We start from the raw sequence: 12,158 nt of genomic DNA on the forward strand, positions 1-12,158 counted from the left end.
TACTCTTTACCATTCATTATGAAAGAAATAGAAAAAATATTTTAACCGCTAAATTTTAACAACCATTTTTAATATTTTTGTTATAGAGTTAATTTAATTTTATAATTAATTTTTTTAAAATCCACAAATCACGTTGATAAAAGAGTCATAAGAAAAATGTCATCTCAGACTAAAATAATTATTTTAAAAATTTGAGGTGAGCAAAAATATTGGGGAGGTGCATGAAGTAAAAACCCTTCAAGAATAAAAATTGGGCTTCGGGAAGGCCGTAACTGTGGGTGTCTTTTTTATTCTTTTTAAGAAAAAAAAATTATTGCCCAGACCGAAACTTGAGGTGAGGAATAGTAGCAGTAGCAATAGGTTACACTTCATGACATAAACAGAAAACTAGAAAATAAAAAAGGCCTTAAGCTTCATACTTTTTTTTTTTTTTTCTCTCTCAGAGATATTTTAATTATGTCAACATTATCTACTGCAATTGCAATCCCTCCATAGAAACTGGAAATTGGAGACACAGAGAAGAAAGTAATTGAGTGTGTCTAAGACCATGTTCTCTTCCTCTCCACCGTTTCCTTCATCTTCTTCGTCTTCCGGTAACCTTGTTTCAACTGCTCCATTCATTTTATTCTATTTCAATTTTACATATCATAATTGTAAAGTGAAAGATTTTGTTTCCCTAAGATATTCAATTCACAAATGCCTCTGTTTTTCAAATTATTCCCCCGCAAGCTGTTTATTGAGATAGTTTAAATTGAGGGTTTTAGGGGTATTATGCCTGCTAAGTAATTTTCTCGTTCTACGGTCTTGTGGAATTTCATTGAGTTGAAAACTGTGTGCAGTTATGATGCTTCATGAACAAGCTGCTCCAGCAGTTGCATCCTGGTCCTCTAGTTCTACAGCTCGGCATTTTCCTACCTCTGTTCTTTTACAAGAACAGCGTGAGGAGTATAGGCCCTTACTGCACGCGTATAATAAGGAGGTTCAATTTTTTTTTTCTTTTTTATATACCAATTTCTTCATTCTTGGGCTTGTTTATAGTGTATAGAAGAAAATAAGAAAATAAAGAAATGAAAGAAAAAAAATTCTCTATAAGCTAAAATAAACTAGTGGTGTAGAAGTTAAAAAATCAACTCTTTAGAGAATTAATATTAAAGAATTTTAAAGATTGGCGTATGTATAAATGAATTTTAGCTTGAGATTCTTTTTGCATTTTTTCTTTATTTTCTTCTCCTAAAGATTCTTCCAGAGAATTTTATATAAACAAATTAATAATAAGAGTGTCTTATAAAATGCTAACACTTTATATGCTTTAGACATCCATGTTCGTATTTATCTAATATCAATATTGTTGGATATATTATCGATTCCTGAAGTATCCAAGCCTTAAAAGAAGTTAGGAAGATCTCATATAGCTACTTATAAGACATATAAGCATTTATACTATAGACACATTGAAGCATTGCCCCTTATAAAAGCTTTCTCTTTATGGATGATCTCAACAAATCATACTATTTCTATTTGTAAGCAATAGGAATTGATTTATGACTTATAATTCTTTGAAAGTAATTTCAAACTTAACTTAACCACAGAAAAGTGACTTTTAGGAAGAGATTTGCACACCTATATATTACTAGTTGACATGAAATCTCCGACAATAAGTTTTATTTTGTTTTCAATATAGTCCAACCAGTATGTTATGTTCTTAATTTGGATTTGTGGGATTGCTATTATATATTTATTATGTTTTATGAATTTTTGTGCAAATACATGTATCTTACACATCAAAATCTGTATATTTTTGGAATTATCATATCATCTTAATGGATGTGTCATATCTTATACAAGTATCATTTATGTGCTTCATAGTCTTTACTTGTTTTCTTAGAGTGACTTTTAATGTTGTTCGATGTGATGATCCCTTTTTTTGTTCATGTTAATAATTAATTCATTACCCCTTTGCTTTTACTGAAGGCAACGTTAAATACAAGGCAGATGGATATGTCCTCAGTTCAAGAGAAATGCAACACAGGAAATCCTGATCAGTTGGTGCATGATTTTGTTCACCAGTTGCATCTCCGGTCTCATTTACAGAACTTGTAAGATAAATTGAATTGCAACCTCATGTTAACTTCATCTGTTGTAATTGATAAGTTTTTGCGTCTCCGGTCTTCTTAAAGGGTGCGTGTACCTATTGCAGACTGACTTGTTATCCTACTAGGGAACTTGCTGCTTCTTTGACTCTTCAGCCTGTGGATAACGACTCAGAGAGGCCTGCAGATGGTCTGCCAAGTAATGCGGTTTCTCTTGCTCAGCAAGCTTTGTCAGCCTCAAAGCAAGCAGCTTCATCAGTTGAAGTTGATGATGATGATGATCCACTTTCTTTTGGGTTAGTTCTATCTTTCTCGTTGTCTTTGACATCATCAATTTGTTTATTCTGTTTATAGGATAATTTGATTTTAAGAATAATGGCTAAAGTATGTCATTCAGTTTGGCCTCCACAAGTTTGGTTGACTCTTCACCGAAAAGGAATAAAATTGTGAGGTCAACACGGATTATAGAAAGACGATCTAAACAGAGAAAAGCATCAAAGTCAATACTCCTTGATGAAGAAAGTTACCTTGACAGAAAATCTTATGTACAGAGAAAGTTACGTTTAGAAAAGAAATTAAATGAAGGATTTGATCAAAATGACCCCCTGCGCATGTTCTTGTCGGGTCCTGAATCAAGGCAACTTTTGACCCGTGAAGAAGAGTCTGAATTGATTACTCAGCTTCAGGTGTCACTCGAAACTCTATATCCTTCTTAAAAGTGCGGTATGTTCTATGAAGGTTCTTTTGCCATAACATGGAATGTATAACAGGATTTCTCAAGATTGGAAGAAGTAAAGATCAGGCTTCAATCTCAGTTAAGACGGGAACCAACTTTAGCTGAATGGGCTGATGTCTTGGGCCTTAGTTGTTGTGCCCTGCAGACACAGCTTCATTGTGTTAAGAGAAGCAAAGAAAAGCTGTTTCATGCCAATATGCGCATGGTAGTTCACATTGCTAAACATTATCAGGGACGTGGTCTCAGCCTTCAGGACTTATTACAGGTATAGCCTCCAAGGAATTAAAAGTCACCATTCCCCACTATCAAAGTTTTTATGTCTTGACTGTTGCATAGTTATTGTTAATTCTTAATACTGAGTTTTCCATGTATGGCTTCACATTATGTTGAACAGAAAAACCGTAAGATAAATATTTGGCAAAAATTGATTTGGCTAAAGGATATTTTTTATTTCTTTTGAAAAATGTTGCAATCATTACCTTAATACATAATTAGCCAGTACATCTTGACATTCCTTTCCTGGTGACATTATAGGAGGGAAGTACGGGTCTTATGAAGAGCATTGACAAATTTAAACCAGGAGCTGGTTGCCGATTTGGTACTTACGCATACTGGTGGATAAGGCATTCGATAAGGAAGGCAATATTTCTGCATTCCAGGACTATCCGTATACCGGTAAAAACAATTTGTATATTTCTTTATAATCTAGTTAGCCAAATTTAACCTAACTCCTTCTGCAGTGTTGTTATTATTGAAATTGTTGCATGTTGATTAATAACAAAATACTGTTACTTCTGCATTAACTTTTTTATAATATATCATCTGTATAACAAGCAACAATTCTATTTACACAACATGGAATGATTGTTTGATCAGGAGAATTTATATAGACTTTTGGGCAAGGTCATAGAAGCAAAGAAATCATTCATTCAGGAGGGAAACATTCACCCATCCAAAGAAGAATTAGCAAGAAGGGTGGGAATTACAATAGACAAGTTGGAAACTTTACTATTTGCTTCAAGACATCCAATTTCCATGCAGCAAACTGTGTGGGCGGACCAAGAGACAACTTTCCAGGTAAGGCCTTTAAGTAAATTTGTTTTTCTCCTGTGATATGATTTATTAGATCTAAAATTTATAAAAAGGGAAAATAAAAGTTCTATATTCTTATAATGATTTCTTAGAACTGCTGATGCTTATTATTGAGCTTCTCATTTTACATTGGCAAAGTATCTAGTATTTTGCCTGTATTGATAACTGTATAAACAAACGAGCAGAAATCAAACTGCAAAGAAAATTAAAAAAATGAAAATGCAATTGATTGCGTGCACAATTTCAAATTTGCATAGTTATTGCGTTCTGTTGAGTGTGGATGGAAATGACTAAGCAGCATCAGGTAAAGGGTTTATTGTGGCGCTAAGAAAATCGTAGGTCTCACTCCAACAATAATTTAATTGACCTCATTCATAATTTTAAATATGTTTTCATTAATGCCATATGTGCATTATATACTTACTAGTAGAATTTGGAATACCAATGAATTACGGTTTTTTATCGTGAACTGTGAAGTTTGGTTTGTTTTGAGGTTGATCCTCGGACAGAACAAGACATTCAAGAGACCACGATCGTCCCCGACTAAATACCCATGCGTCCGCAAATATAAGGTACTTTTAAGTGATTAACATATATTAAAAAAGTTGGTTAATTTAGTTAGTAACATTAAATTTGTTTGTAATTGTAATTTTTTTCAAATTACCCTTCAATAATTAATGTATGGATAGAGAATAATAGTAGTGAAGTTTTAATTTTCAAGACAAAACTCTTAATTCTCTGATATTTCATAGGACAGAGAAAGAGACAATGGCATTATTATTTATTGACTAAAATAGTGAGAATATTTTAACCAAAAAATTAATTAAAGTAAACGACAATGTGAAATAAGATTTGCTGAAAGGGACAAAAATCTAAAAAACTGTCGTATATTTTAGGAATGAAGTGAATACGTTGGAAGTAATAACTGGACTATTGGTCAGTAAACTCTATCTGGTTCCATATTAAAGTTAATCCCCACTATATATGGATTTGTTGACCATAAGAGTCCACTGACAGTCTAAAATTCCCTTGTATTGATTGAAGTGGCTTGTCATTTTTGGCCTTGGTTGGGAATATTTCATAATCTTTTTCATGTGTTCCCTATATTTGATTTGAGCTTGTGTGCTAGTGTCCAGCAATCCCTCCCCGCTTTGAATTAATATTTGTCATTCTGCTTTTGGTGTAAATTTCTGTTAAGTTGGTCTTCTAATGTTGGAGGATTAGGTAGGGTCAGAATAGACCCTCTTCCGTTACTGATCCCAATTTTATTACGATTGCAGGAGATTACCGCAGACTCAGCAATTGAGATCCCAGATGTGTGTGTTTCAAAACAGCTAATGAGAAGGCATGTGCACAACCTCTTAAATATCTTAAGCCCTAAAGAAAAGAGCATAATCAGGCTAAGATTTGGTATTGAAGATGGCAAGGAAAAAACATTGCAAGATATAGGCAAGGTATTTGGTTTGACCAAGGAAAGGGTCCGACAGTTGGAGAGCCGAGCATTGTCCAAGCTCAAGGAGTGTCTTGAAAGTCAAGGACTCGACGCATACAGTGACTTGCTTATATAGATAAGTAGACACCAAGATTATGCAGTTCATCTTATTTCTCTATGACATTTTTTTCTGGCCAAGTGCAAAAGCAATGACTAGATCAAGCTTTTTGAAGAGAAAACTGACACCATGGTAATTGAGGATGAACCGGGTACCTTTTTGGGGATGAAGACAATTGAAGAACTAAAAAAGCTTGTGCAGTTTGTAAAAATTGAGAAGCCAAATCAATGCCAACGAAAAGAAAAACATATTTTGATTTAAACTGCTGTAATATATAGGTAGAATCACATGGGATTTTTCTATTTGCTTATAAATGAAGAGATATATCTATATTGCACTGGAACGAACTAAGCTGTATCTTTTTTACACAGGAGAGGGAGCTCATAATGACCACTATAAGTTGTAGCATATTAAACATTTCAATATGAAATGAGAAAAATAAGTTAACATGCAATTTAGATAATTGGCATATTTGTCTCTAAATTCATTTATACAAATCAAAATGGTTAAGAGACTACTTAAACAATTTTTTTGTAAAGGATTTTAAAAGAAAAGAAAGTATATAAAAAATAATTCGAATTAACTTTTTCATAATTAAATTTTTTTTATATGCACGTTGATTTATAGAAGTTTTTTAAATTAATTTTTAAAAAAATTGAACATAACAAAAATGATAATAATAAGTTATACAAAAGTTCGTTCTATTTTTTTTTTTTTTCTTAGAAGTTTTTGTACAGAAATTTGTTCAAGTATATCCTAATGACTTGTAAGCATGATAGGAGTTACATAATAAAAAAATAAATTGACTCAAAATGTTAATTATGAACAAAATCCTCTCCTGGGAATAAATTAATTTATTTGTTCAAAAGAATAAGTGCTCTAAAAACCCAATGCCTTTTGGTACCACTAAAGTTTGCTTTTTCAAATTTTATTAGAAAAAGCCACATGTGGCTGCAGATCTTTTCAACTGAACCTATACAAATATACATGGTAGGGTTTATAAGTTTTACTGCTAGATTCGTTTACGTTTCTACCTAAACACACTTAAAAAAACATTAAACTAACCGGATTTTTACACGCCACTTCTTCTGGTGGGGCTAGGTAGTTTATATGAGAGATTTTAGGTTTAAATTTGTCATTAGAGAAACAAGCTTCAGAAAAAGAAAAAAAAAATTTCTATAAAAGTAATTTGCCAGTAACCGAGAAATGATATAAGCACATGCAGACAACACGAATTAATTATGAAGGGCCTGATTGATTTAGAGCCTGAAAAAGTTGATTTTAATAAGACTGATTTTGAGTCATTGACATATGTACTTGAATTAATCAGAACCACACACATTTATTGAAAACTACGAGATATTTCTTCCTTTTCAAAACAAACCAATTAATTTGATATGGTATACGACATGTGAGTGACACATTAGAGACACTTAAACGACAAAATGATACATGTGGAAGGAAATGAACTGGTGGCTTTGCAAACAGCACTACTTGGTTGATTTTCTTGTATCTTTCTCCAGAACTAGCACTTATGTTACATCCTTAAAATGGAAACGTATGAATCTTTTACAAAGAATGACGGTGATCATAAAGTTTAATTGAGTTAGATTACGTTAGATAAAGACCTCACATAGAAAAAGGTATCTTGAACACAAAAAAGTTATCAAAGACAGGCTTAACACAGGATAGGTCCCGTGAAGTGGACCTCTGTTTAATTAAATGTTAACGTCACGAAATAAAACCAAACCCCATCTAACTTTATTGTCTAATTCCATTCTCATAATCTCTTAGCAAAAATAGAAAATGGGATTCTAAGTTCTTGATCCAAGGATAGCTACAAAGGTGTCAACTTTCACCGATCCCTTCAAATTTTGCTTTATGATATCATTTTAAGGGTACACTGCAGGCACGAAAAGGAACACGGTGACCCAAATGAAGCTATAATTAAGATCATAAAAATCGAAGTTGCACCCTTTTTCACTTTATGTTCTGGTGGCAGTAGAAATGAATAGAAGAAAAAGAAAGGAATCTGGAAATGCCAAAATGTGAATAGTTGTGCAGGCCTTAGACATGATGTAGCAAGTGTGAGCAATGACCCGGACATTACATATGTATGCTTGATGAAGGAAATTTCATGTCACAATTTCCCCAAACAACATTGAAACAAGAAGAAAAGATAAGCTCTATTATGCTCACACCCACAACATTTTAAGAACAAAAAACAATCCTTAGGGACCTCATAGGCACTATAGATGGGTCGTTTCCGCTAGCTCTGTCTGTCTTATTGCATATATGAGGCATACACATAGCCTGGACCAGTGCTTGTGTCCTTCCCGGTGGGCAAGTGTGTTAGTACTAACTACTCAATCCAACATTACCTTTTAATCCCACAAATCTAATGTGGGATATATTATTATTAGTATTGTTATTATTATCGTCCGAATTAACATCACATTCTTAGTCTTCAACTTTGACACGAAATTAAAATTTATGTTTAAAACTTTGATACATTTTGATTTTCATTTTAAGAATGAATGGATATAATTCTTTTAATCCAATTATATTTTTACATGTCAAACACGTTTTTTAACTGATATTAAAAAGTCAATGAGATAAATATTTACTGACATAAAACACGTTTGACACATAAAAAATTTATATATATATATATATATATATATATATATATATATATATTTATAAAGTTTGGAGATCAAAATATATTAAAGTTTTGAATAAAAATGAATTTCAATCTCGCGTCATATTCTACCTAGTTAACCCTAAAAAATATGTTTAGAAACTTATGCATGAAAGTAAATCAGGTGGTTGATTTATGTTCCTTCTAACTTTATCCCTCTAGGTCCCTCCCTAAAAACAATAAAAACATTGAGATTGGAGGAGAAATGAGTAGTACCTAGGAGGTAAAATATGTAGCAACCTTGGCCCATTCTATTTTGATATGGTTCTGACAACTGGTGGTTTTGTAATAGTAACAGTCCATACTTGATCTAGAAGACCCAGAATTACTAGCTTCCCATCTTGCCCAAATAGATGTCTACTTGTGCTATATAAATACCTAGTGGAAACCTTAGCCACCATGTTTCCACCACCATATTTACTGCTTTATGGTGCCAAATCAGGATCAGTACACCACTTGCCAGAACAAAATCATTCATGGCAGTGAAGGAAAGCAACACAAGCCAAAATATTCAGCTGCAGCAACAGCAGCAGCAGCAGCAACAGCAACAAGCTTGTGACCCTTGCAAGTCTTTTGGCCAAAAGTGCAGTCACTTGGTCAAGAAGCAGCGTGCCAAATTCTACATTCTTCGCCGCTGCATCGCCATGCTTTTGTGTTGGCATGAGCGTGGTGAGACATAATAATACCAAGACCTGCAACACAGTATCATCCATCCCTTTCTCTCTATCATTGTAACATAAAGAGGGTACTATATTACTGCTATGTCACACTGCAAAATTGTTACTTTTTCTAATAGGATTACTACTATTATTATTGCATTCTGTGTAATTACCTCCATCTAACATGTGAAAGAGATTAGATCTGTTTCAACTCTCGCAACCACTATTGAGTAGATCTTCTTTTTCACATGTCAAGAGCCTCTCAAACCTGCACATATGTTACAATGTTGGAAATCTTAAGCCGCTATATCTTTCTCCTTCAGAGTAATTTGTTCTATCTTTTTCAGTTTCAAATGAGGGAAAAAGGGCTTTCACTGATTGCTGTAATGATCCAGGACTGGATTCAACAATCAGTTTAATGTTGTTGTTGATGATGATGATGATGATATCTTTGTTTGCATAGAACCATGTCTTTATATTTCATCTGCCCAGATTTTATGAACTAACTTTACCATATGTAATCAGAGATCCCAGGTGGTAGGTGAGTACCAAATCAATGTAATTAATCACTGTTCCTAACTTTTGCTTCTTTGATGCATAGTTCTCACGGAAGATACTAATTGGAAACTAACTTGGCATTGCGGTGAAACCATTGTACGTGTATGAAGGAATACATGCATTTGTTGTATTTATTTAATAGGAAGAAATTGAGTTACCCAGATTTAATTTCATTCACCAGGCCCTGCATGTGAAAAGAAGAACTGAAGTTAAAAAATGTTTGATTGTTGTGAGGTGATGATACAGGGTGGTTAGCAGGACTCAGCAAAGGTTCAAAAGTGCAGAAGAGTTTAGAAGAGTATGAGTTGTTTATGCATCAATTATGATGAAACCCACACCTTCAAAATCCGATATGCATGATTAGTCAATTTTTCAGACAATGGTCCTCGTGCTGAGGAAACATCAGACAAGATCAAGCCTCAATTTAATTTTATTTTTCCTCGGTTCCATCGCCATTCCCTTTTTTAACTTTCCACTTTTTCTATAATATTCTGTGTCCTCAAATCCCACACCGTCGTCTGTGTTAAATGTTTCGATCCGGGCAACAAATAAAACTCTAATTAAGACACCACTCTAAGTTTCAATTAATTAACGAACTTCTCGTTACGTAATAGTAGTGTTGTAGGTGATGAATAATAACCACCACTAAGGCTGGGTCAGAAAACAACAAGAGCCGGAGAAGTCACGGCAACAAAGTTATATCAATTCGATTTTACGTAGGTGAAACTGTGACTCAGCATGAAACAAACTTTACGTCTGGTTGCTTTCTGAAATCATTAGCTTAGCGATTTTCTTTTCCTCTTATCGAAAAGAGAGTTTCTGTTCCACCCCTCATATATCGATAGGGTAACTGTTTTTCTACTCTGAAATTTCTCACAAAAATCTGTTGCTAGGTTTATGGGTGAGTGAGCCCCTACTCCTCCTCCAGTGTGAAGCTAGTGAGGAATATGATTAACCTTACCTAGGACTAACTCAAACATGTGTTATATCAAAAAAAAAAGAACCGTTGAAGTTGGGTCCCTCGGAAGCCAAGCAAGAATTACTTGAGGCTCCTCTCACAGTAGACAGAAGAAAATGGTGTGTGCATGGTGTGACAGAGTAGGGGTAGGAATAGGAATAGGTAGGATAGTAGGGTGGATGGGGATTAGTGAAGGGAGTGGGGTCATAAGAGGAGACAGCAAGAATCGTAATGAGAAGAGAAAAAAGAGAGTTGTGGGTAGCAGCCAAGGTGCTCCTCTGGCCCTCGCTCTGACCCCGACCCTCGTGCGCCCTCACTTCTCTTTTCCTGCACTGTGGGCCTCTCTTCTTTTACGTCCCTCAGGTCCCACCTCTCCACCCACTCTTTTTCCTCTCTTCACACACATCCATAATTTTCTACATCTATTTCATTCTTTTTTCTTCATTATGTTTTAGAGTATGGAAATGAGTGGTTGAGTTCTTTTTGCCATATCCTTTTTTTGTTGCTGATATTTCTGCTTCTTCCCTTCCAAATATATGAAAGTGGGAGTAATTCACGAAATGGTGTAAAGCCTATTGACATAATTATAGAATGGATAATTCATAATTGACCCTTAGAGCCTTAAAGAAAGTCATAGAACCATTTCATAGCATCTTAATGCAATCCAATCATGTAATAGGGTGTTCTTATAAACGTATATAAAATGAAGATAACTTCATCATTAACCCTGAACACAAAAGTCAACGAATTATTCCGGATCATCTTATTCCATCATTTGACAAGCAAACTGGATCATTTTTATATGCTTTGCACTTCAAAAATGCTATAATTTACTATAGTTAAAATAATAGTAATCTAAACCTTTTATCATATCATGATATTGTGATTTTATGTCTTTTCTCTAAAGTTTTGGCTTGTTATCATTGTGTTGAGAATCCAAGTATCAGTCTAAGTCTTGTATTGAGTAAAAATGAAATACTTGAGCATCATATAATGATGAAGATCCATACATATAATGATGAAGATCACTGCCTTAAAATTTTGGATTAAAAATGGTATCAAACTTTACATGTGAATTAAATTCATGTTTTAGACAAGATTCTGTATCAGAGAAAAATTATATTATATTATATATATATATATATATATATATATATATATATATATATATATATATATATATATATATATATATATATATATATATATATATATATATTACATTTCAAACCATAAAAATGAACATTATTTTTAATTAAAATTTCTGGATATTGAATTTTGAATTTTTTTTCTTATGTAATGTTTAATTTTGTCATTTTATCCTATGTAACATTTAAACTCACATTTAGATTATTCACAATACTAAATATTTAATATTTCAGTTATATGATAATATTTATAAAAAAAATGAAATATGGGATATGGGACGTACACATATTCCCAACGTGTGTTTGTTTGATGCTTTTCCGTGACTGGCCCTTTTTAAATTGATTGTCCATTTGATCCGTGCCTCTTTTGGATAACACCTTTCTAAAAATTAGATTCCCTATTCAAATTTCAACGACCCTTTTTTGTATTTGTTGAAAATAATTCAGGGTTTAAATGATTTGTAATTGTTGAAACATACAAGTGCACTCAAAATGGAATCCGATCCTATATATTGAAAAGAGAAATTAAAAGTGGTTCCGTGTATCCTATACATTTGTATAAGCAAAATTCACTGCAGATAGGCATGTAAACTTCTGAAATAAAATTAAATGAATCTTTTCGTCTATTTTCCCTCACACTAATATATATATAAAGCCTACTAAAAT

At 33.2% G+C, this 12,158-nt stretch overlaps 2 protein-coding genes across 5 annotated transcripts; both read left to right on the plus strand.

Moving 5' to 3' along the window:
- The first annotated feature begins 400 nt into the window (after positions 1 to 400).
- Positions 401 to 5,811, plus strand: LOC114191898 (RNA polymerase sigma factor sigF, chloroplastic-like). Of its 4 annotated transcripts, none has more exons than XM_028081365.1 (10): positions 401 to 593; positions 840 to 979; positions 1,972 to 2,096; positions 2,198 to 2,386; positions 2,488 to 2,776; positions 2,861 to 3,091; positions 3,361 to 3,501; positions 3,703 to 3,903; positions 4,412 to 4,490; positions 5,199 to 5,469. In XM_028081365.1, the coding sequence occupies exons 1-9, from the start codon at positions 548 to 550 to the stop codon at positions 4,463 to 4,465; spliced, it is 1,416 nt and encodes a 471-aa protein (XP_027937166.1). In that variant the 5' UTR covers positions 401 to 547; the 3' UTR covers positions 4,466 to 4,490; positions 5,199 to 5,469. The 4 variants fall into 4 exon arrangements, 3 of the variants coding, with proteins under 3 accessions (XP_027937166.1, XP_027937158.1, XP_027937149.1); XR_003606034.1 differs by having other exon boundaries at positions 402 to 593; positions 4,396 to 4,490; positions 5,199 to 5,357; XM_028081357.1 differs by lacking the exon at positions 4,412 to 4,490 and having other exon boundaries at positions 406 to 593; positions 2,219 to 2,386; positions 5,199 to 5,811.
- Positions 5,812 to 8,425: 2,614 nt separating this feature from the next.
- Positions 8,426 to 9,905, plus strand: LOC114164817. Its single transcript, XM_028049594.1, has 2 exons — positions 8,426 to 8,914; positions 9,430 to 9,905. Exon 1 carries the CDS (start codon positions 8,646 to 8,648, stop codon positions 8,847 to 8,849), a length of 204 nt encoding a protein of 67 aa, XP_027905395.1. The 5' UTR covers positions 8,426 to 8,645; the 3' UTR covers positions 8,850 to 8,914; positions 9,430 to 9,905.
- Positions 9,906 to 12,158: the final 2,253 nt, after the last annotated feature.

The sequence above is a fragment of the Vigna unguiculata genome, chromosome 1 (genome assembly GCF_004118075.2).
Source record: "Vigna unguiculata cultivar IT97K-499-35 chromosome 1, ASM411807v1, whole genome shotgun sequence".
Lineage (NCBI taxonomy): Eukaryota > Viridiplantae > Streptophyta > Magnoliopsida > Fabales > Fabaceae > Vigna > Vigna unguiculata.

Excerpts from the sequence above, each read along its gene's own strand:
- LOC114191898 (XM_028081348.1), top strand. The coding sequence starts at position 548 with ATGTTCTCTTCCTCTCCACCGTTTCCTTCATCTTCTTCGTCTTCCG. Across the intron at positions 2,777-2,860 it reads AATTGATTACTCAGCTTCAG|GATTTCTCAAGATTGGAAGA; the intron begins GTGTCACTCGAA and ends AATGTATAACAG. Across the intron at positions 3,092-3,360 it reads GCCTTCAGGACTTATTACAG|GAGGGAAGTACGGGTCTTAT; the intron begins GTATAGCCTCCA and ends GTGACATTATAG.
- LOC114164817 (XM_028049594.1), top strand. The coding sequence starts at position 8,646 with ATGGCAGTGAAGGAAAGCAACACAAGCCAAAATATTCAGCTGCAGCAA.